This window comes from Anarrhichthys ocellatus, unplaced genomic scaffold, assembly GCF_004355925.1.
Source record: "Anarrhichthys ocellatus isolate YVR2014 unplaced genomic scaffold, GSC_Weel_1.0 scaffold4, whole genome shotgun sequence".
In the NCBI taxonomy this organism is placed as follows: Eukaryota; Metazoa; Chordata; class Actinopteri; order Perciformes; family Anarhichadidae; genus Anarrhichthys; species Anarrhichthys ocellatus.
The window spans coordinates 9,671,357-9,695,750 of record NW_022280034.1 but is presented as its reverse complement, the minus strand read 5'-3'; the positions used below and the strand labels follow the sequence as shown (position 1 = coordinate 9,695,750).

The 24,394-nt window shown below is 42.9% G+C and overlaps 2 protein-coding genes across 2 annotated transcripts; one reads left to right on the top strand and one right to left on the bottom strand.

Moving 5' to 3' along the window:
• Positions 1 to 278: 278 nt before the first annotated feature.
• LOC116381225 (synembryn-A-like) lies at positions 279 to 11,341 on the bottom strand. Its single transcript, XM_031843189.1, has 15 exons — positions 11,248 to 11,341; positions 9,716 to 9,887; positions 5,346 to 5,440; positions 5,209 to 5,256; positions 4,320 to 4,337; positions 4,135 to 4,224; positions 3,447 to 4,051; positions 3,111 to 3,246; positions 2,725 to 2,913; positions 2,443 to 2,537; positions 1,589 to 1,739; positions 1,332 to 1,427; positions 1,066 to 1,210; positions 528 to 807; positions 279 to 429 (listed from the first exon to the last, which is right to left on the bottom strand). The coding sequence occupies exons 3-15, from the start codon at positions 5,433 to 5,435 to the stop codon at positions 288 to 290; spliced, it is 2,085 nt and encodes a 694-aa protein (XP_031699049.1). The 5' UTR covers positions 5,436 to 5,440; positions 9,716 to 9,887; positions 11,248 to 11,341; the 3' UTR covers positions 279 to 287.
• LOC116381211 (transient receptor potential cation channel subfamily M member 4-like) lies at positions 11,218 to 23,266 on the top strand. Its single transcript, XM_031843165.1, has 28 exons — positions 11,218 to 11,479; positions 12,605 to 12,666; positions 12,774 to 12,951; positions 13,211 to 13,391; positions 14,230 to 14,399; positions 14,541 to 14,715; positions 15,226 to 15,290; positions 15,405 to 15,638; positions 16,786 to 16,888; positions 17,027 to 17,148; positions 17,296 to 17,592; positions 17,707 to 17,808; positions 17,943 to 18,071; positions 18,268 to 18,397; positions 18,555 to 18,700; positions 19,061 to 19,173; positions 19,264 to 19,380; positions 19,497 to 19,546; positions 19,667 to 19,896; positions 20,024 to 20,139; positions 20,397 to 20,529; positions 20,621 to 20,795; positions 21,025 to 21,190; positions 21,315 to 21,496; positions 21,722 to 21,854; positions 21,946 to 22,018; positions 22,455 to 22,548; positions 22,698 to 23,266. The coding sequence occupies exons 1-28, from the start codon at positions 11,405 to 11,407 to the stop codon at positions 22,727 to 22,729; spliced, it is 3,783 nt and encodes a 1,260-aa protein (XP_031699025.1). The 5' UTR covers positions 11,218 to 11,404; the 3' UTR covers positions 22,730 to 23,266.
• Positions 23,267 to 24,394: the final 1,128 nt, after the last annotated feature.

Here is a 24,394-nt window from a genome sequence, read left to right as displayed (position 1 = left end):
TATACACTTCCAAGACTTTATTCAAATATTGGACAATATTATAATGTTACTACAATTAAATCAGTTCCTTCTTAGGATCCACTATCAATTCAACTCCAACCAGTGTGACCTTATTGCTGCTCTATATTATGAGTCTGAATACAGAGAAGAGAAAAAAAAAAAATATATATATATCCTTTCTTGAGTTCAACATTGTTTTCATATTGTCCATACATTTACAACACAACTTAAGAAATGGGACATTTACAAATAAAATCAATAAATTGAATGAATGGATTTGAAATGTTTCAGTTGTCCTCTCCTTCCTCTGCTTCTCCGTCATTCTCAGACCCAGACTTCACCTCCTCAGTGAGGGAATTATCCCTCAGTCCTGACATCGGGACCAGCTTCCCCTCTGAATCCACTCCCATCGGCTGGATAATGTTATCTCTGCAAAACAAATATATAGACAATGAATCTGAATTTAGACTTAAGACTCTGTTGATGAGAGATTCTTTATCTCTCTGAGTCTTTGTCGCTTCACTGACCTGGACAGCTTGTTGAAGAGCACGATGAGCCTCTTGGCCTCCTCCTCCTTCTCCTCCTCCGTCATGCCCTCCATGGGGTCCGGCTGCTCCGCCTCCACCCGCCCTGTCACCGGGTTGATGCGATCTTTGACCTGCCGGTACTCCTCAGTGTCCGAGTCGGAGTCGCTGGAGTACTTGGCGTTAGAGCAGAAGGCCCTGGGCCCCTGACCGCCCAGCAGGCCCCTGGTGGCCAGCAGGCCCGCTGCGTTACCGTAGCCTGTGTACTTGACAAAGCGGCTCACTGGAGGAAGTAAGAAAAATTTATGTCAGCTACGTACATACAATATGAGATTAAAATGACTTAAAACCAGTGAAATTTATTTTAAATTCTAGCTCTCAAATATGGAGAGTGATGTATAGTTAGAAACTTCCTTGTCCAAGATGTGCACAAGTGTCTTTGGCTTCTCCGCAATCAACATGAATTACAAATAAGACAACTAACAATCATAGGGAGAGCTTGAAATCAAATGCAGCTCAATGAGATAATGTGTGCTCTAACCATTTTCCTTGCAGAGGACAAAGATGAGGTCAGCAGCGCAGTGTTTGAGGTCTGTATCCAGGTGAGTCATGAGCCGGATCAGACGACTCTTCACTGTGGAGCCTTCCTCTGGTCTGTGGAACGTGTCTCTCAGAGGAGGCAGGATCTAATGACGGGGATTAATAATAATTGCAGTTGTCTTTAAAAAAATACTATAAAATATTATCCAAATTTCGTGAGAGGCACAAAGCTTTCTCTGAAGTATCATGTTTTTTTTGGGGCATTACATGTTTCCTGATGTATTGGCGTGTTTCTCTGTGGGCCCTGCAGCTCTCTGTCAGCAGATTGAGGATTGGTGTCAGCTTCTCTTTCATCTTATCACCCTGAGAAGCAAACATACAAGGAAGACGCGTCCCTCAGGTTATTTCAGTATCAGAGAAGAGTCGCTCTTTTAAACTTTCAACTTTTTTAGGCAGGAACTCTTAATTGTGGCTTGGCCACTAAGCATTCAACCCTCTTCTCTGCGTATCACTTTCTCCCTCACCGAGTCCAGGCGTCTCTCCATGAACAGCACCAGTGTGTGGACACAGTCCATGTTGACCCCCTGGCACTGCTTGGAGTCGGGCTCTAGAGGCACCAGCAGCAGCACATCGAGACACTGGAGAGGCAGCGCTGACAACAGGTTGACCGTGTGACTGTGGGATTGAGTCAAGATTAAGGTAAAGTATGATGGATTGTTATAAATATGATAAGTAGTAGAAATACAAATATATACTACAAATAATGCTGTTATTAGAATTAAACATTGCACATTTCTTTACATATGGATATGGAGTGAGACATGAATGTACTATCAGCCCAATATTTTGTAAAAATGTAAAGAAATGACCCACCAACATTAGAGGAATGAGCCCTGATACAGGAATAATCAAATGCTTGTTTTATGCTTAAAACAAGGCTAGAAGTCTTCATATAAATGAATGATTACTACTTTCAATCATATCAAAACAATGCTTCTCTGTAAAAGTGAGATTCAGGGTTTCATAAAACTCAGAATGAAAATCCAGGATATATGTATAAAGTATTAATTATTATTTTTAAAACTAATTTGTCAGAAAGACTATAAAGACTATACATAACACTGTGTCACATTACATTATACCTTTATTTGATATGCTGTAAATATATGATTTTATACTATAGTACCCGATATATTTATATATACGTATATATGGTATATAACTGTATTTTGCCATTCATGCCAATAGAGCTCATATGAACTGAAATAAAAGTTCAACTGAGAGACAGAATAATAAAACATGCATGACATTATATGAATAAATAAAAGTGTGACACCAGCAACTTTAAATGGATGGATCGATGTTGGTTCACGCTCACCCCTGCAGTTCATCAGTGTCATCCGAAAGCAAACACTTCCTCATCAGGCAGAGACGCAGCATCGCCACCAGGTGTCGGTAAAGAGCTGCGTCATCCTGAGGGAGGAGGAAAAACACACACGAACACACACACACACACACACACACAATCACACACACACACACACACACACACACACACACACACACACACACAGTACAGATCATTTGTATCAGATACATTTTATTTCCTGCCATCACACCTGATGGCTGACAGCTTTAGCATGGACTCATAGTTACTGACCTCACTTGGCGCCTGCCTGTGGGTGCTGTAGGTGATGTTGAAGAGGATTTTGAGGATCTCTATGACATGCTGAGAGGCTTCCAGTGAGATGGGTGGTGCTGCTGGGTCCAGCACACACTCATACTGGTCCTTCCACTGAACCCCCAGACAGCTCTCCAGAGCTGCTGTGAAGATGGACACACCTCCCTCCTGGAAGAGAAACATAGTGAGAGTGAGACAGGAAGGCAGTTAAGATGTGTAGAACATGAATCTGTTAGAATAAAGAGAAGATGACACAATAAACAAATGGAGATAGAGTGTAATGCTACATGATCTACCACATATTATAACTAGTATGGTACTACATATTTAAGGAAGTCACTTTGTAGTAAGTGAGGTCATGTTACCTGTTGAAGCTGAGTGCTGAGCTCTCGCCGTAGTGCAATAATGAGGAACATGAGGCGGAGTTCATAGAAGTGAACGCTGGACAGAGGTGAGCCACTCACACTGGAGGATAGACGCTCTGTGAGGCCACACATGAGCCTGGTGGAGGAAATAGGAACGAGGTTAGCTGTCTGGAAATATGCTGACTTGTACAGAAGCCAACTATAGGTTGTGACAAATGAGAAGAATAGTGTCACTGAGAACCAGAAATGCTAGTTCCACAACCAACGGCTGGGGTTATCAGTGTTTTGTAATGTTGTGTGTGCATGTTTATGTCTGCGTCCCGTGAAGAAGCCCACCTGAGACGGCTGAACCTCTCCTGCGCCCAGGTGCTGTTGTAGACCACGTTACACAGCACCTTCAAGGCCTCTTTTCTCTGTGCCTCGTCTCCTGACGCGCCTCCCTCCTCCTCTTCTTCCTCCCCCTCCACCTTGCTCTCCCTGCGGTCCCTCCTGCCTCTCTCCAGCACCTTGTGATGCATGCTGCCCCTGTGCATTTCGTTGATGCTGGTCCTGTGGCTGCCAGAGCAGCCGATGCTGTCCACATCTCCGCTGTCGGCGATGCTGATGTCACTCTTGGCGTCCTCATCAAAGCACTCGGCGCGTTGGTTATCGGCTTCAACGTCACCCTCGTCCTCGTCAGTGCGACCACGCAAGACTTTGGCCTCAACCAGAGAAGCAATGATGTTATCGTAGAAATCAGAGTCTGGGTCACTGGATTCGTCACTTGCGTCGCTTGTGGTCAGCCCGGCTAGTTTGGCCAGCGTCAGGAGAGCGCCGTCGGTCACCAAGGGGCCCAGGACCTTTTTGTCCCTGGAGAGGATTCTCAGGGTGCGTAGAGATACTCTCAACAGACGGCATTTAACTCCTGTTCTAATGAACCTCACCAGGACAAGAGCTAAATTCTGAGGACAGGAACAGAAAAATAGACCTTTAGTTTAACAACATGAAAAAAAGACTGAGAGCAGAAAGTGACAGTGTCAGGCACCTCTCTGAGGACGAGGCCTCGGTCCTCCTGGTCATCCTGGTCGCAGTCAGAGTCAGAATCAGCGTATTCCCTCACTTTATTTTGCCTGAACTGATACAGCAGGGCAAAGAACAAATACGCTTAAACACAGTTCGTGAATTAGTTTAGGGGGGCTCTCGTGTGCAAACAAAATCAATACACTGTACCTCCTCCAGTTTTCTTTGCTTTAGGAGATGGACAATCCGATTTCAGCGAGAAACGCAGCAGGAGAGAGAGACAATGATATCGGTACATCATATGTGTGAGGGGCCATACTACACAAAGTGTTGTATGTAACTATTAGGAGTTCAAACCATAAGTTCCCGGGAAAAGGTTTCTTCTTAAGAGTGTTTCACAAAGCTGCTGAGAGAACCTTTTATTGAACTAAGACATGGTTGACCCTGTTGACATCATGTTTCTGAAATAATTCATTCACTATGTCCACAAAAAAATAACTGGATTGGATGAATTACATTTATATAAAATGAAAATAAAAATGTATTTTAATTTAATTTAATTATAAATTATTATAATATATTATACAATTATTAATTATATTGATAAAAAGTGAAAATTAAAATAAATGAACTCAAAATTAAATTAGATAAAATTCCATGTCAAATTAAAAAACAATCAATTTACATCAGATTTAAATAAAACAATTGAATTTGAATGGAAAATGGAATTAAATACATTTTAAAATATAATTTTAGATAAAGTTATTAAATTTAACTGAAGATGAATGAAGATATTGTCGAACCCGCTGTTCAGCGGCTGCAAATGAAAGAGCTGAAAGTGTTGACTAGATTATCACGCAGTATGTTGGTTATTCATTCGCTCCCCCTGGGCTCAATCTGCCTGAGCGTGCAAGGAAAGAGGATCAGGAATAACTGATACAGCACAATTACTAATCACAGACAGGCTGTGGAGTGGGGGTGGGGAGGAGGTGGAGGAGTAAGGGTGAGGATGGGGTTAAAGCAAAGTTGAGGTTTAAGAAACACAGGCGGGACAGGGATAGGTCTCAGTAAACGGGCGCAGCAGCATGAACTAACTTACTTTCCTCCGGTCCCTCTCCTCTGAATCAAAGAAGAAGCACTGGGCATACTGCAAGAGAGAAAAGATGACATGATAACGGTCTCAGCCGCAGTGTTTCATCCTGACACCCCGACGTGTGAGCTCCTATGTGGTGTTACCTCTTTGTTGAACTCCTGCAGCTGTATCTGAACACCGTTCTCATCCCCCTGCTTGATGCACTGGATAATCCCCTCCAGGTACACGTCCATGCTTCCTGCGTATTTACACAACCGCACACACACACACGCACACGCACACACACACGCAAATACACAGGGAGAGGAATAATCATTCAGGCCATAAAGGAAATTAAAGTTACACAACAATAGGGATGAACACACAGGGAAAAAATACACATCATGTACAGTGTGTGTCTTCTATTATATGGAATATGGAAATAAAAGCCAATAAATGTGACATTAAAAATCTGAAATCAATTTCAATAAAATAGTCATCCTGCCATATACTCTTTACAGCAAACACATTTGTTTGATCACTGATAAATGCTGCATGGCTAACGAAAGCTGTATCTGTATCTTTTACATGACAAATGTCCATATTGAGATATATTACATACATACATTAAAAAAAGATTGCAAACAGATTTCTAGAGTTTAACTCGTGTTCGTCTAAACTTACCTTGTGCAAATCCCTTGATCAGCCAGGTGATATAAGATAAGTCTATTATAAGATAATATACCGTAGGTGAGCCAAAATCACCTGATGTCTGCCAACCCAAAGCGCTGTCACCACTCTGACTTCACTTCAGCTCGCTTTACAGTGTTTCTCCGACTCCCCGTAGACTCAGCATACAATGCTCTGCCTTTGAATTTGCTCAATTCAATTGCTTTCCCGCTCCCTCATGCACTCAACATATCTCTGGATCACTCTCTCTCATGTCTCTCTCTCTCTTTAATCCAAGAGAGATGGCGGGCCATGGCGTGGTTATGGTTATAATCCACTAATGGACTCTAAGCTTACATCTCCCAGTGTTGACCCTCTAACCTACAGGTTTCCCAGACTTGTGCTGCACATCTCTCTGTGTGTGTGCCCAGCTTTAACGCACTCTTTCAATAAAATCTCTTAATAGCATGGGAATTACTGGAACAACCATTAAGATTTTGGTTTTTCATCACGCCTCTCTCGCTGTTGCATAACCACACTGTAGCTTTTGACGGCTAAGGTTACCTTGAAAAAGAAAACATTGCTGAGAAATGCAGCTGCAGAGGCAAGTAAGATAACGTCAATATTTCTCAGCTGAGAGCTTATACAGCTTAAAATGTGTGGGTTTTTACTAACCAAAATCATTCCATCATGTAAATATAAACGGCACAGTGAGTTGCATATTGTGCGTGCAGAACTATAATGCTGTTTGTGTCTCGTACCACAAGATGGGGTTATTTTCATGGTTAAGTCAATTCAAACCATGAAGTATGCCGAGGTTATCTATCTCCGGCACAATAGGTGTGTATTTGAAAGTGTTTCCATTGAAAGTAACTTTAAAATGTTACTCTTCTCATAAACTATAGATGGTTCCAATCTCCATGAGATCAGCCGTGACAGAGATCAATCTGCAGTCAGGGATGACAGCAAAAACATTGCTCAAATTCACATTCTATTCGTCTAAATGAAGAAAAAAAATGTCAACTTAGCTACTTTCACCTGTCGTACACGGTGTAGTGTAAAGATGAAATACAAGTTCACACACTTGTTGCAAAGTGTCTTGAGATGAACTCTGTGAGAAGATGATATGCGAGTGACAGGCTTTCCTGGCAGGATGCTCACTCTTGTGCCCAGTGGGTAGAGGAAACAAGGCCGGGAGGTCTGAGGTAGCCGGCTGGTGGCTGCAGGCTTACAACAACAGGATGCACGCTATACGTCAGCGAGAGCGGGAGAAAAGTCAGAGGAGTCCTGACAAAGCGCTCTCACGGAAGTAGATGCATATTCCTTCAAGCTGAATTACATGCTTGAGATGCAGGACATCAACAAGGCAGAGCTACAGGAGACCAACGACCCTCAGTCACCACTTCAGTCAGTGGAAGAAAACAATCATCAGTGACGTGTGCAAACCGGGAGTATCTGCTTTAATCATGTTGACACAGACCAACATCATGACTCGCCGTCATAACGGCTGAGACACAATATACTGCATGTAGCCAAAACTCAACTGACATCTGTAAACTTTAAGGGTCAATCCACATCTGTTTTGGTCAGTATGGATCTCCATGTGTTGTATGATTGTACGTCATAAACTTATTGATTTTAAATAGGGGGGTTAAAGTTAAGTTTTACCAACTTGGTAAATGAAAAATATTTGCATCTTCATAGATTCTGGATTTTTCAATATGGAAGGAAGAGTATATGTCATTTTTAGATTATATTTTTTGACAAAAAACCCCCACATCAGACACAAATTGTTATTCAAAGCCGATTTTTATATTTCTTAAAAATGTCTACAGGGGATCTTTAATTCATTGACCAATGTGGTAATTACACATATTCTTCATTCCTAATTTATTCTAAATTGCATTGCAGGGAGCAGAAAAAGATCCTGATTCCACAGTTGTACAATTTGACAACTTCCTAACTTATTAACTTAATCCCATGGTGATGTCATCAAATTAAAGTAGGGTAGGTTTATCATGCTTGCTTGAAGAATGAATTAAACAATGAATCAATTGTCAAAATATTTGCAAATAAATTTCCTGTTAATTGACTTATCTAGTAATTGACTCAATGTTTTCGCCCTCATTAGTGACTGAGTTTATGTTCTATTATAGTATGCATTAAATTGGGTTTAAAATATTTAAAAATATGCTCATGTTTTTGTCAGAAATCCCTCAAAGCTAGGCAGCAGTAAATGTACAGGCAGTAGTTTACCAAGCGACTTTGCTTTCTTTTGGCATGCAATCAATGCCGACATGCACATAAGAGGAAATTCGGTGTAAACCGTTTCTTTATCGTTTGTGAAATCACAAGACTGCTTCATCATTTCACTGCTAATGCGTGTGTGTGCTCACGCACTGATGACTCAGTGCACTATACTCTGACAACACACACAACCTGCCCAGATGGCTGTCACAGGAAAGGTACACAATAGACTCGAGAGGGGAAGTTGTGATTCCCAGAGAGGGAGAGAGGCTGGGAGCTTGAAAAAAACACTGGCTCCCCACAGATTAACTGTATTATTAAAAGTTAAAGAATGATGGTTAATTTCCTAGAGAGATGACAGAATGGCCATGTGCCAAACCTTAAAAGATCATTATTTCTGAATTATGTGACCATTTATCAGTGGGCCAACAAACCTTTAACCCATTCATGGATGTTATAATTGTATCAGATAATCTGTAAAATATGATTTTTTTAACATTTATTTTAGTTTATCTTTGAGGAAAGGTGTACCATCAAGATGTTGTTTTTGACGCGCTCTGCGTGGGGGGATGTGAGTGACGGACATTGCAGGAATAAACACGGGGACGGCAAAAGTGACTCAAGGGAAAAAGGCACAGGAAAATAGAGGCGATAAAGAAAAGCCTGGAGGAGAATTGGGGTTATTTTGGGCTGTGTGGGCTTCCTGCAGGTGATGGAAATGAAAATACAATTTCTGGAACAATTGCTCAGCAGCAAGTGGAGTGAAGGAGGAGAGGGATGGGGGGGGGGGGCTCTTTACTCTGTGGAGCAAAGAGTGACCATCAAGAATCAATGTAAACATCATAGACGGTACAAGGTCACTTATAAGTGCAGTGTTGAGCTTGGACGCTGTTGTTTGAAGGTTGTTTATGTTAGTATCACAGCTCTTATAAATAAAGAATAAAACTGCCACCATAACTGATTAATCACAAGTGTGTGAGTTGGTCTGACACTAAAATGACTGTGTTTCAGACACACCCCCTTACTCCACCATCACATTATAAAGGACCAGAAGGCGAGAGGGGAGACACACTTGGGCATCCAACAATCAGCAAGAGATTTCGAATGGTCTCCTCAAAAAGCCCCAGCAGGTTTTGTGACTTTCTTGGCAGTAAGTTTCATCTTGTTTTATTTTGAGCAGGTCTCTAATTCATATTTTCTTTTCCCCAAAATCTTCTGTCTGTATTATTATGCCTTACATTGAGTCGTACAGATTAAGTGTGGTCAGGACAGGATGTTTTCCTCAGCATCACTCATGGTTTTTCTGCCACAGGCCCATGCGGTATGGAGATAGCCGTTCTGCTGCTGTTGATTGTGCCTTTGAGTGCTGCCACACCACTTAGACCAACTCACAGGTCAGTGAAAAACATCAGTAAATATGCAGCTACTGATAAGAGGGAAATACTGACAGCACTGCCGGCTGATCTATAAAAACAAATATCAAAGCATTTCTGTCTTTAAAAAAAGGAACGTATAGAAACAAATAGGGAAAACCTGGGCTACATAATAGTTTATTGATACATTACAGTTTTGAAAATCTGAGTTGTTTTGTTCATGACATGCCTATATTAATAAATACCTTTTTCTGATGGACCCACAGGTCAGACACAGACGTTGTCGTCCCAGGGGACACTGTCCAGGCTTCAGGGGTGAAAAGGATAGAGGACACGCAGGAGCAGCAGCAGCAGCATGCTCAATCACTGAAGATCATCCCTTTTCATTCAGAAGACAAACATCTAGACCTGGAGGCACTGAGACACAGGTACAAAAGAGCACATGCATTCACAATGTAGCATAAATGGCCGTTACGAATAGACTACAGGAGTATACCAGGACAAGGAAGAGTTGAAAACACTAGCTTTCTTATATGATATTGCATATTAATGCACTGCCTGTTGTAGGTTACTGATGCAGGATTAATGCAGAATACATATTGTAGTGTTTATTTCAGTTCTTCTAATCATGGCTGTTAGCGAAAACCAAATTGTAGGTTTGTGATTTATTTAAAAACTGGACATTATTTTGTAAATGTATGTGATGTTTTTAAAAGCCAGAACTTTGATCTTTTACTTCATCATCATTCACAGCGTTAGAGTGAAGTTACGTCTGCGGCGTGCACCCCAGCGTGGATGCCAGCTCGGGACATGCCAGCTCCACAACCTGGCCAACACTTTATACCAGATCAGGAAGAAAAATGGAACAGATGAGTCGAAAAATGTCAATGACCCTCACGGATTCGGCAGATAGGGCCAAGAGGAATGACGGCGCCTATAAGGACTAAGGAAATGGAGAGTTCTCACCATTTCTCCATCTATTTACACCAAATATCATGTTCCGAATGACTGGTACAGATTATGGATTTGTGCTCATCGACCACATACAATGTGGCTGCGTTAATACTGTGTGAAATGCTTAATGAATTCAGTTTTTTAAACAGAAATTCCTCAATATTTAAATGCATTGTACAATAAATATTTAATACAAACAACTGTGTGGAGTTACAGTTTCTGCATACCTGTAATAACATGAAGGGGGCTGTTAGAGACTGGTGCTTGGGCACCTCCCATGGGTTAAAGCTATATGGGGCTTTTTAGGAGAAAGTACACTGGTCCCTAACATTATTCTTAGGAAAACTCCTTACAGGGATTACAAAAGTACAGTATTATTTCATTTTAATTTCACCCGAAGGACCATATAATTGGTTGAAAATGCAAAAAGTATCAGGCTTCCATGTCCCTGATGGTGTGGGTCTTATTGACGCACCATGCCCCACGTGCCATGTTGTAAATCCAGACCTGACGTTATTTTTAGGCAACGTTGACAGCAAATTGCCCAATGCGCAAGCGTGTGCCTTCAGTTGTCCCGTCTGCTACAGTGGTGTCGAAATATGTGTCATCAGTGACACATATGAGCGTTTTCTTTACAACTTCATCACATCTGATGCCACTCGCCTAAAGATTGGGACCTTAGTGAAATTAACTCAGTTTGTAAAATGATTATAATCAGCAGCTCACACCACGGGTATGAAATGCCTGTGGTTGTTTGGACTGGCCCCTCCTATTTTATAAAGTTCGAGGACTGCAATGTGCGGCGTTAACACCACACCCTCACCTGTGTGGTGTGTCTGACTGGCACCTGGTTTCGGATTGCTGAGAGACGATTGGAAATCACTCCGCAATCCTGTAAAACGAGCCTACTCTTTGCAAAAATGGTCCTAAACAAACCCTGAAGTAGTTTTGCACTCCACGATCTCTCAGTCGACGAGAACATGAAAAAAAAAAACATGAGAGACACAGGAGAAGAAGTGGACGGAGGCAAAATCGGTAAAGCGGAGAAGGACCAGGTGGGTAGGCTTTAAATTAATCACTGCTCCTGTTGTGGTGTCATGTTGGCGTTTTTGGCAAAGACAGTTGGCAAAGACAACAGGAATTTAACAAGGGGAAGTTGTGAAATAAAAGTTATTCCTCGAGGTTCTGAGTCACGTCTGTCTGCTTCGGACCTTACGTAACAACTGGTGGTTCAGTAATGTTAGACTCGCACGTTCGGCCCACTGTAGCGTTACAGCCGGCTGAGTAAACAGACCCGCATTGTCTACCACTTGTAGTCCCGCGAGTGCAACTGCTCGCGCCTGTTGACGCTGAACAAGTTACTTGTCAAATTAAGCTAGCTTTACTAGTAGCGGAGAGATGCACGTTCGACTGTTGCACAATTAACGCTAACGACAGTGACGGCTAATTTACCGGGTAAGTGTCATTGACTGTGCTTCGGTGAGCCATATTCTAACTTAACGTTGCTTTAAAGTTAATTTAAAGCAACGTTAAGTGTGACTGTAAAAACAAAGACGAGAGCCCGCCCACTATTGCACTGTATGCATTGCCCAGCGTTAGCCAGCGTTTCACTGTCTTCACGTTAACTACATTTAAACTAACCTAGCTGCCTGCTAGCGCTCCATAACTTTGAAAGGTTTATGCTTGAAGTAAAATCCGTAACAAAGAGTTCTCACTGGCTCAACGGAGCCGTCATGTTAGCAGTTACACGAGTGACTTTTTACGTGTCAAAATACCCCGTGAGAGACAGATGTCTTCACGTTATGTCATAGATCTTTACACGACAATGGGTTCAAGGTGAATTTATTTAGCTTAAATGAAAATAACACATTTAAAGTGTTGTAAAGAGAGTCCAGTCCAGTTTCAAGTTGTTAAAAGGAGTCCAGTGTAGCTCCCTAGTTTGTAGGTTTGCACCACAGAATCACTCACACACTAAACCACAGCCCCATGTCAGAAGTCACAGCCAGGTGTTTAGGCACAGCTCATCTTCCCCTCTGAGCCAACCTTTCTCACTGTAACAGTTTCCTACACCCTGAAAGCCTCATGACTTCCAAGCACAGAAGGGTAGGGGTGTCTTTAAACTTTAAATTGTAACAGCCTGTATATAATTTGTCTATTAACCCGTTTAAAATGTCTTGCAGAGTTGGATCCCCAAAATCATCAAGAAAAGAGTGTGCACCACCTTTGTGGAAGATTCTTTCAGGTACTGTGAACTCTGTGGAGCACATTCCTCTGTGATAGCGGCGTTTATTTACTGTGGCGACGGATGATCATGTTTTTACATGCGTTATCTTCTCACCTCTCTCTCAGCAATGGCGCACTGTGTCAGTGCGGGGGTGAAAGAGATGCCCATGGCTCTGTGGCTCTCGGGGACTATTTCAGCACAGCGATTGTCAACCACTGGGACAGCGCCCAGCACTCCTCCGAGTACCCGACCGATGCCTTTGGAGAGTTGCAGTTCGCGGGAGCCAGCAAGAGGCACAGCTATGTGCGTGGTCGTCCTGTTCTCTGAATGGCTCATAGCATGCTTTATCTATATTTATATATAATGGTTTAAATGCACCAAGAGCTGTAGTAGTCAGTACTTTGCTTTTCCTAATCTTTAACCTACTGCTGTAAACAAACACAATGCACTGACATATATGTGCACTGACCAAAGCTAACACAGTCACAGGTTATTCTTAGATGAAATGCATTTGAACCTTCAGTCACTCAAATGTCCACTGTGTCCCTCTTGTGGTTCTTAGTTCCTGCGTCTGTCATGGGACACCCCCCCGTCTATGGTCTACACCCTGATGACAGTCCACTGGGGTCTTCCTTCACCTAACCTGGTGGTTTCTATAGTGGGCGGGGAAGGCAGGACAAAGGTGAAGACTTGGGTACGGGAGGTCTTGAGGCAGGGCCTGGTGAAAGCCTCACAAAGCACAGGTAAACATATTATGTATGGAAAATGTACTTAGCTGAACCACCACTTCAAACACTGCTATGAAGGTGGGGTCATAGGTCACATGCCAGTTAGAAGTATGCACTGTTTGCAATATCACTGTAATATCCATATGCGGAGATATTTGGTGTTGAGAGACGTTATCCGAGCAAACGTCAGCACATTTAGATATAAAAATAAATTGCTTTGTAAATTACCCCCAAAAATAAATGTATTCTTACCAGTAGGCACTACCTCCATGGCCCACTAGAAGGTGCTCTGTAACCCACCAGTGGTTGAGAATAACTGTTATGTTCACTTGATTTCCACATGAAGTCAAAGTCTTCTAAAATTCCAAGTAACTGACCAATAACGTGGAATAACAAGTCAGTGCTTTCTTGGAAGACAGAACCAATTCATCATTTTTTTTTTTTTTTTTTTTTTTAAGGAAAAATACAGCTGTTACAAAATGTAGCAATAAACTACATGACTCCCTGGGGTCCGATCCTAATTTGGAACTACAATAGCCATTTCCTCTTAACTGCCATGCCAAGTGCAGGTGGAACACGGCGATACTGTTCTCTTGTCACCTGAGGTCACTTTAACCAGCTGTTCTCTCGGAGGCTGCAGATCAGATCATAAGACGTACTGTTCATACACACTGTAGCTTAAATATAGATGTGGGAAATCAAATCTACATGTTTATAAAATCAAGCTCATGCAAGCTAATTAACACCCATTTCAAGAGTTTAGTGGAACATGGCAATTTTCAGGCATAAATTTCCAGCTTTGAACTGCAAAACTTTCATGACATTTCTCCGTCTCTCTTTCCCCTGTAACCAGGTGCGTGGATCCTGACGGCAGGCTTGCGGGAAGGCGTTGGCAGGTGTGTTGGAGAGGCGGTGAGGGATCATGCAACTGCAGCCTCGTCGGTGTCCCTCAACAAGGTGGTGGCGCTGGGTATCGCTCCCTGGGGCCTGGTGCACAACCGACAGCAGCTGGTCAACCCTCAGGTTGTACAGACACTCACATACTGTGGACCAAAAAAAATGTCTTGTTCACTTGTATCGTGCAGCATTCTACACACTAGGAGTATCTTGGGAGCCCAAAAGAATAACCTGCTATATCATATCCCTGTATTGTTCCCCTTGCAGGGCAGCTTTCCCGCTAAGTACTACGTCCAGAACATGTCCCGGGACTCCTGCTGCCTGGACAACAACTACCAGGCCTTCCTGCTGGTGGACGATGGGAGTGTGGGACGCAGAGGAGGGACGGGGTTCAGGGCCAAACTGGAGGACTACATCTCCCACCAGCGCACAGGCATCTGGGGTGAGAGAGGCGATAGGGAAACATAATTTTGTGTGTGTAGTGTAGGAATAGAGGAACCTTTAGCTATTGCCTCGCTGAATATATGACACTTATGACTATAGTAAGTCGTTTTTTAGGAAACTGAGATATATCTAAACAGTACAAAGCTCTTACATCCATGAACTGTGATTTCTAGCTATTCGGCCCTCTTGTGGTAATCCTGCATCAATGCATGTGACGACAGGACAATCCTCTGGTATCCACTGGATGAAAGCTATTGCGTGCCCCTGCAAGTATTTGAGACCCAGCTATTCAACGTGTAACATCAAGCAGAGATTTGTCCAAAATGTACCGGGGTGCTGTTTCTGTCGTCTTGCAATCTCTAAGCCGTTGCGTTACAAGAACAATATGCAGACGGTTTGTAATAAGTCTGCAAACATAATAAGAATATCTTCATTAAAGTCGGTGCAAACAAAAGAATTCACCAATGCTCTGTAGGAATGAACTGTAAGAATGTTTGTGTGTTTGTAGGCAGCGGCAGCATTGACATCCCTGTCCTTTGTATGCTGATATCAGGAGAAGCAAGCATGCTGGAGGTACAGATGCTTTATGTTGGTTGATTGCCACAAAAAAAGTTATTGGGTCAGTTTTAACAGTAAAATGTACTGTAAAGCAAATGCATCTCTCTCTCTTTTCCTAATATCTATCAGAGAGTGGATCTCTCTCTTAAAAACTCCATGCCCTGGCTGGTGCTGGCCGGCTCGGGAGGCCTGGCTGACTTCTTGAGCGACGTCTTGGACAACCTGTCGTCAGCCACGGTTGTCCAGTCGTCCGGCGAGGGAGACAGCGAGGCGGGTCCCAGCGTGGATCTGAAAGACAAAGTTGCAGAACGGGTTAAAAAGCACTTCCCTTCTGAGCCAGAGACGGACAAACTGGTTGAACGGGTAAGTGCTGCGGACGGAGACGTGTGCCGTCGTTGTGCGGCTTTTGACACGCAGAACAGGAAGAAGCTGTTCAATGAGCCGCTACGGGGGTTTAGATTGCCGTGATGTTTAACTTTGAGGTTCATGGTCTCAGTTTTCAAATGTTCCTTTTTGAATTCAATAAGGTCAAGATTACAATTCTACCCGGTTTATTTCATAACATAATGGGCAGATTGCCAATAAACTTTCTGTGCAGTCTTTCTTTCTTCTTCCTTATCCATCAGGGATCCCTCCTTACATGTTTAGCCTCGCTGCTGCTGCCGAGGTTCGACAGCAAAATTATCAGTATGTTGCTCATGTCATCCGACGCGTTATAGTTGTATAGGTGTGTAATGAACGTTTATTGAGCCTCTGCTGGGCCTGTAGACTTCAAGCTACTCCCTGTCTGTTTGTCCCACATTCCTGAAACGACTGGCTGTGGTTTTTTTAGTTGTTCTTGCTGCTTTTTACAGTCGGCTCACCCACAAGCAGCGGTTTGGAAGTCAGTTTCAGTTTTCATGTAACACAGTAGACTGTACAAGGATTGGCTGCATTGTGTGTAGCCAATGCTCCAGATCTCCCGAGGACATCTGTTGTCAAAATCACTCTTATACTCTAGAAATTGGACTTTCTAGAAAACTCCCAGAATGCAATGTACAAAGCAGTGAGCATCTTTGCTCACTCTTTATTGTGAATGATAGTGACATCAATACATGTCCGCCTCTCTACACTCCCAACACACCCTCCTGTCAGCTGCAGCTCCAACATGATTTGTTTGAGTTTGATGCTTATTGTTTGGTTATTGTCCTAAATTATCATTAAATCACTAACGTATCTGTTGCACTTGGGCGTGATTGAAAACAGACTCTTAATCTTCTTCTTTTCTACTTGCTGGTTAATTATTTCTGTTGCTGCTTAACTTCAAATGGCCCGATACGATCTCTGAATGCCAGACATCCTGCGCACTCAGCACGGGGAGGCAGTCCGCTTAACGATATCATGGATTGGACCATCTTTCTTCATCATTATCTGTCTCCTTGTTAGTCTCTTTCTCAGTATCACCAAGTATTGAGGTCATGTATTCAAAAAAAGTTCTGTTTGTCTTGTTCTCCTTGTTCTGTGTCTCCAGGCTCTGAGCATCTACCAGAACAGAGACTTCATTACAATCTACCACGGAGAGCAGGAGGGCCCAAATGACTTCGACACAGTCCTGCTCAAAACATTGGTTGGAGGTACATACAACTAATTTGAATTATGGAAATTGCTGTTTTATGTGGCAACATGTCTTGATTATGACGTGTGTGTGTGTGTGTGTGTGTGTGTGTGTGTGTGTGTGTGTGTGTGTCTGTGTCTGTGTTGTTGTTATTTAGCTAGTAAGCATCGTGCACCAGTTGAGGGCAGCCCTTACAATGAAGAGCTGAAGCTGGCGGTCACATGGAACAGGGTTGACATTGCCAAGAGTGAACTTTTCAATGGAGACATCCATTGGAGGGTGAGGGGGAAAATACTACCACTCCAAAATAGACGCATTATGTGTAGTAACACTTTTAGCCTTGTTGTGCAATGACATTGGTTTTATATTAGTGAAAATGTCTTAAAATTAAGTATTGACCTTGTGTTGAAACCTTCAATCAAATAGTATGAAGACTTGGAAGAGTCCATGACAGACGCACTGATCAACGACAAGCCTCAGTTTGTGCGTCTTTTCACCGAGAATGGCCTCAACATTCTGGACTACCTGACTTACGGCAGGCTGGAAAGCCTTTACCGCTCAGTGGCTGATGGGACGGTGCTTTACTATCTACTTCAGCGCTGCCTAGTGGAGCGGCTAGGAACCGCGGCCTGTGTGCTGGCATCGAACCTGCAGGACTCTGCTTCCAAAGTGTCAGCAGAGAACATGCAGAGTGGCCCAGTGACGGAGATTAGCCTTTTCGAGGTTTGATTTTTTCTGTCGAGAGTACAAGTACAATTTAAAAACAATGTCAAGAAAACTTGTGTTGACACGTACACTTTTGTTTGTTTGTTACTCTACCCCCCTTGTTTTCCACAGGTTGCAAGGGTCCTGGAGCTGTTGATGGGTGACATCTGCCAGCCATTTTACTATGATGTCTTGGGCTTAGAACATATCTCATCCAAGAGGAGAGCACTTAAGGTACTCTAAAATGTTCCTAACATGTAGACATACTGTACATGAAAGCTAATAAACTACTGGCATGCCACCTGTCACTGTGGCTTTCTCACAGTCGCGCTGATACTCCCTCCCCTGCTTCTTTTCATCCATCCCAGCGTGCCAGTAAGCTACTGCGGGGCGAATGCTTTTATCGGGAACAGCGCTGCCTCTACCCCTGGGCCTCGCTCTTCATCTGGGCCGTCCTCCAGAACCGCAGAGAGATGGCCACTTTCTTCTGGGAGATGGTAAAAAATGCTGAGATTCACAAAAGCCCAAATTTGTTCTGCAGCTTTTTGCAAATGGCTCATGACAATCCTCTAAGCTGTTGGAGCAACCAGACTCGGAACTGTGTCTGCAGTAGCACATATACTTCTTTAAACCAACTAACATGTACATAAACAGAGTTTGTCTGCCCTGACTACTCTTGCTGTCTCTCCAAAGACAGGCGAGTCGGTGCTCAGTGCTCTGAGCGGCTGTAAGATTCTGAGGGAACTGTCCAAGCTGGAGGCTGAGGCGGAGAACAAACTGTCCATGAAAGAGCTGGCCCAGAAGTTTGAGAACCTGGCACATGGTGAGACCATGAACATTGAACACACCATCAACTAATGTTCATTTAAACAATAGCTGATTGATACGCTTTTCTTTCATGCTCGATTTTTCTTTCTTTGTTTTCTAAATGGTAACCATCCAACCAAACTCCTTCTGCACTTGTCTTTCCCTCATCTTAGACATGTTCAGCTCTTGCTATCGGAGCAATGAGAGTCGCTCTTTCACCCTGCTGATTAGGAAATCTCCAGTTTGGGGTGGTACCACCTGCCTCCAGATGGGCATGGGCGCTGACGCACGGCTCTTCTTCAGCCATGACGGAGTACAGGTGTGTTTACAACAAGTCACTGACTTCGTTTTACAGTTCAACCAGTTCTGTTTATGCTTAGTCCCATTCAAATGTTCAAAACTGTCACTTGAGCTTGCTTTCCCAGATATCCATCTTTATATGTTTTATAAATAAAACCCTTCCTTTACATTGAAATACATGCTCTGCCAATCGCTGCGTAACATTTGATGTGCAGCTTAAATAGTCTTCTTTTAATTTGCATGCATTTCAACACTATATTAATATAATTAAAGAACAATGCTGTAACACTACACATTCAACACGGCCCACTTTCACATCGAGCAAAATTAATGAATAGCAGTTTGGTTGAAATTGGTCTTATTTTATCTTCTCCTGCAGTCTCTGTTGTCCCAGATCTGGTGGGGTGACATGAAGAGGAGCACGGATGTGTGGAGCCTCCTGCTCACCTTCTTCTGCCCCGTCCTCTGCTACACCAACATCATCGCCTTCAGGTAAAATCCACATTAGTATTATTTTTACATTAGCATTCTGAGGTTGATGATTTCAGGACTGATACTTTACAACATACCATAACCTCACAGGAAACAAGACGACCAGCATCAAGGGGAGGAGGAGAAGCCTAACGAGGACGGACAGGGCAAGGACAGCGACAGCCTCTATGGCACCACCATCTTCTCTTTCTCGGACATCAAGCACATGTAAAACCAAAACACTTTTTTGAAATCTTTGTTTTTTATCAATTGGCAGTGTTTATTTTATTAAATTAATTGGTAGTGTTTTGTGTTCATTTAAATGTGTCACTGTTTTTTACCAGTGAAGCTGATGCACAAGGAGCAATCTCTCCCAGGTTAGCAACCATTAAAGGTGAGCCCTCTTCAAACACAGCACCTCTAAAAAGAAAAAAAACAGGAATTATCAGTATCATCATTAGCGTGTATGGCTATAAGAAGCTAACTAAACCATGTTCAATAACCTTCCTTACAGGCATACCTCACTCTCGTAGACCGCCAAAGCGTCCGTTCATAGTGTCAAGATGGCGTCAGTTCTGGTTTGCACCCGTCACTGCATTTTTGGGCAACGTCCTGATGTACTTCCTATTCCTCCTGCTGTTTGCCTACGTGCTGTTGGTGGACTTCCAGCCCTCTGGTCCGGCCATCACCGAGTACGTGCTGTACTTCTGGGTATTCACCATCGTGTGTGAGGAGATCCGGGAGGTGAGTGCACAGAGACATACTTCTACAAAATGTTACGCTTAGTGCATCTACTTCAAGAGCTCTTCAGTGTTCTGTTTATAGCTCCGTTTCATTTATTGATCTGACGATTGATGTTTTCTTCCCTAAGACGGTCTTCCTGGGGACGAGGACTTGGCGTCAGAGGGTCAGAGTGTACATTCAGGATGTGTGGAACAAGTGTGACCTCATTGCCATCGTGCTGTTCATTTTGGGAGTAATCTGCAGGTACAGACAAGAACTACGCAGTATAGACAGTATGTACTGCTACAGGATTATGCCAAAACCTTTCACATTTTCAGATCACTGTTCAGGGAGGTCTTCATATCGCAGAATCTCAATGTATGCGATTCCAAACAACATGATCAGAAATAGTCTTCTTCAGTGATAATCAAATTCCTGTTGAGAACCTGCAGTCATTTTCACATGTTGGCCACCGGGTGGTGCCATTATAACTGTATACATGCTTCACTCTGTGTCTTTAGGATGTTCACATGGTCGTATGGATTTGGTCGGGATATCCTGTGTGTGGACTACATGGTCTTCACCCTCCGTCTCATCCACATCTTTGCCATTCACAAGCAGCTGGGGCCAAAAATCATCATTGTTGGCAAGATGGTGAGAAACCTTTCCATAAGTTGACATTGAATCGATGTTACAAAGCAAGATGTTGACGTTATGATGACGGAAAGAAATTTCTCCTTTTCAGATGAAGGACATCTTCTTCTTCCTTTTCTTCCTGATGGTGTGGCTCTTGGCGTACGGAGTCGCCAATCAGGCTTTGCTCTACTCCTATGACCCGAGCTTAGATCGCATCTTTCGCCGGGTCTTCTACAGGCCGTACTTGCACATCTTTGGACAGATCCCCGTGGAAGAGATGGATGGTAGATGTGTTAGTTTGTTTGTGTGTCATGCATCTTGAGAAAATAATACGTACAGTTTGAAACCAGTCGAAGAGTAACGTATGTACTGGATGTTTTTCCACATCCATTGCAGCTTTTTAAAATCACAGTAATAAGAATTCACTGTTATTTTAAACTTAAAGCAGATCTATATAATAATATACGAAACTGGACATATTTTAACCTACTCTTTATTTTGTGTCTATGCCAGTGGGGAAGCAGTGGGACATGCCCTGCACACACAACGTGACATTGATTGAGAGCGGTCAGGAGCCGTGCAGGATTGAGTATAGTAACTGGCTGGTGGTAATTCTGCTGATTGTTTATCTGCTCGTCACCAATATCCTGCTCATCAACCTGCTCATCGCCATGTTTAGGTACAGAACAATGAGTTCAGTGTCCGTCAATCTGTTTCTAGCTCGCTTTACTGACATGCTATAAGTTCTCTACACTTCAGTTCCCCACAGCACTTGTTACTCTGCTCTCTTTGTGTCCACCCAGCCACACCTTCTCCGAAGTGCAGGGCAAGAGCGACATCTACTGGAAGTTCCAGCGCTACACCCTGATAGTTCAGTACCACTCCCGTCCTTCCCTGGCTCCTCCTTTCATCATCCTCTCTCACATCAATCTCTTTATCAAAAGGGTCATCCGCAAAGTGCCCTCTATCAAGATCCACCACTTTGGTCAGTATCAGAATTGGGGAAGGCAGTTTATTTGTTGGTGTTGTTGGACAAAATGTCCATAATAATATTGTCAATCACATCTGAAGTCTAAAACTTTACAAACTGGATCATTGTTAATTTCCACAACGGCTTCAACTCAGCCGTGGTGGTTTCTGCTCGGTCCAGGAAACACCTTGGCTGAGTAGAAAGATAACGATGATTAAACACTTTTGCCTTTTCCATCAGTGTTGCAGTTAAGAGGGAAAGCAGCCAACAGGCTCATGACGTGGGAAACCATTCAGAAGGAGGACTTCTTGACTGCCCAGAACACCATCCAGAAAAGCAGTGACTCGGAGAGGCTCAAACGGATGTCTGTCAAGTGAGAACACCTTCCTACACCAACACCGTAGCGGTTTAACTATTTATCTTGTGTCTCCATCATACTGAGGTTAATATCTTCTGTTTTAAAGAGTGGACGGTGTGGTTAAACATATGACTGAAAGCAGAGACTTTGACCTCAGGCTGAGGGCTGTGGAGAATGAGGTAAAATGAAAGGACTGTTGTCAAAGCATTTCACTGAGTTCATCACTCTGTACCATCTGTGTAGTTCTCATGACTTTCACGGCATTGCTGCAGTCAACCAATCCTGTACAAAAGTCAAATAACCGTCACCCATCTAGATATAGCAGGGCCGGGTGATTGCGTCATCACAACTAGAACGCTACGATCTAATATTGATATATGTATTTATGTCTGGAAAGTCACACATTTGTTTATCGAATAGTTTGCCATTTTGGGAAATACGCTTATTTGCTTTCTTTCAGGCTAGCCGTTTCCCCCTGGTACCAGTCTTTATGCTAAGCTAAGCTAACTGGCTGCTTGTGGTAGCCTCATATTTAGCAGGTCGAGTTGTTGGAGTGAATAAGTGTATTTCCTAGAATGTTGAAATATGTTTGGCTCTTTTGATCTTCTTTCTCAGATGGAGTACTGCTCAAATGCTCTCAGCTGGATTGTTGACACTTTGGCACAAGGCAGCACGTTCAAGCCTCCTCGTCCTCCTCCGACACCGAGAGGTACAAATGAGAACATGCACGTATCATCACAGAAACAAGAAAAATGTTGGTTGCGTGTTGGAATGTCACAGGTCGTATTCAGCATGTAGTGTTGTTTTTCCTCGAGTCACTCGTCCCCTCACTTTCCGTATTCTGCCTCTTCCTCACAGATTCGTTCCCCTCTTCTTCCACGTCCACCTGATCCAGCCGTGGTGATGCGTTCACTTGCTCAGGGTCGGTTTAAGACAATATTCAAGTGCTTTTACTTTGGCTGCTCTCTTGCTACACACCCACCATTCTTACCATTTGCCAGCTATGTTCATCACCGGACTCGGTTACCAAACACTTTTACTTGTTCTGAACTGAAAAAAAAGGTGTAGCAGCCATCACTTCTTGTTACAGTATTGATTAAATGCAAAAGCTGATATTTTAAATGTGCAATCGATCATATTTAAATGCCAAAGTCAAGTGTGTATTTATGATGTATTTTATGGATTATATTTGTCAATACTATCATGTCTTTATTGCTGTATTTTTTTGCGGACTGCTGGAATTCTGTTAAGGTTTTTATATTGATTTTTACTGCTATATTAAAACTATGATACTTTTTTGACAGAGTTGCATTCACTGCACATTACTGTTTTCATACTTTTGTGTTCTGTGATTTTCTGTAAATGCTAAACCATTTATTTGTAATGCCACATTACTTTATTCTGTTCAATAAATTGTATATGCAGTATTAATGAACTCATTATTTTACTGTTAATGGAATAACGCTAGGAAACGCTTTACAAGTCCATTTACCATTTAGGTCAACATTCTGGGACATGCACGGCATTCACTCTCCTGCTGAGAGTTAGATTGATATCCTCATGAGCCAGCAGACACTAAGCTTAGCTTAGCACAAAGACTGGAAACAAGGGGCAACAGCTAGCCTGACTCAGGATGCATGTTAATTAGAGTCACAAGTTAGTTACAGGTGCAGGAGAGTGGTATCGATCGTCTCATCCAACTCTGCAAGGAAACAAAGTGTTCCCAAAAATAATGGACTATTATTTTAGTAAGACACCAAAGGGTAAAGTAGGGTGGCTTTAGGAGATGAAATGTTTGTGAAAGTAAAGTAAGCTTGGTTCAAAGAAACTTCGTGAAACTGCACTGAACTATACCGCATTAAATTATGTGAATTTAACGAGAGGATCACTGAGGGGAAAGTGCGACTAAAACAAATAAGCAAAGTAGTTGGATATACTGTAGAGAGAAGAGGATATGGGCCGTGTGAAAGGTGTACCATGGTGCTGAGTTTCAGTGTGTCAGAGCCCTATTGAAGGTCACATAGTGGAGCAGGGCTATTGAAGGAGACTTTACTGTAAATAGCCGGCTGGGCCACCTGTCAATCGCACCAGCGGCTTACACTTGAGGGAGGCTGTGTCATCACTTTCTGCATGACTGCTGCATGTGCAAATATGTTCCCATGTAAGTGATCATGTGTGTGTCACTACTCAAGTGTCATTTTGATTTAAACTCTCCTCATTCAACACGATGGCACAGACTCAAACTCTCCCACCTGTTTCTCATCTGGCTTCATGATGAGTACCCAGTACAAAAACTCTGAACTTCATATATAAAGCTTCTTTGGAATGTCAAGTCGCTGCACATGTGCAGATTGCCGTCATCTCTATTTCCTTCTATTTACATCCATTCCATACATCATCCTGACATGTTCCCCACTGCTTTGCGACTGGCAAGCAAATATCACCTTCACTGTTGAGACTGTCTGAGAGGTGTTGGTTTAATCCTGTGGTCATTTTATAAATTCGATTTCCCTCCAGAGAGGCCTTCATTCGAATGGAGCTGCTTTCATATGTAC

Bases quoted from the DNA above. Each gene is read 5' to 3' on its own strand.
- LOC116381211 (XM_031843165.1), top strand. From the start codon at position 11,405: ATGAAAAAAAAAAACATGAGAGACACAGGAGAAGAAGTGGACGGAGGC. The intron at 18,072-18,267 runs GTAAAAAATGCT...GTCTCTCCAAAG, and splicing joins CCACTTTCTTCTGGGAGATG to ACAGGCGAGTCGGTGCTCAG. The intron at 20,796-21,024 runs GTAGATGTGTTA...TGTCTATGCCAG, and splicing joins CCCCGTGGAAGAGATGGATG to TGGGGAAGCAGTGGGACATG.
- LOC116381225 (XM_031843189.1), bottom strand. From the start codon at position 5,435: ATGGACGTGTACCTGGAGGGGATTATCCAGTGCATCAAGCAGGGGGAT. The intron at 2,538-2,724 runs GTCAGTAACTAT...CTCCTCCCTCAG, and splicing joins ACAGGCAGGCGCCAAGTGAG to GATGACGCAGCTCTTTACCG. The intron at 430-527 runs GTCAGTGAAGCG...TTTGTTTTGCAG, and splicing joins CTCTTCAACAAGCTGTCCAG to AGATAACATTATCCAGCCGA.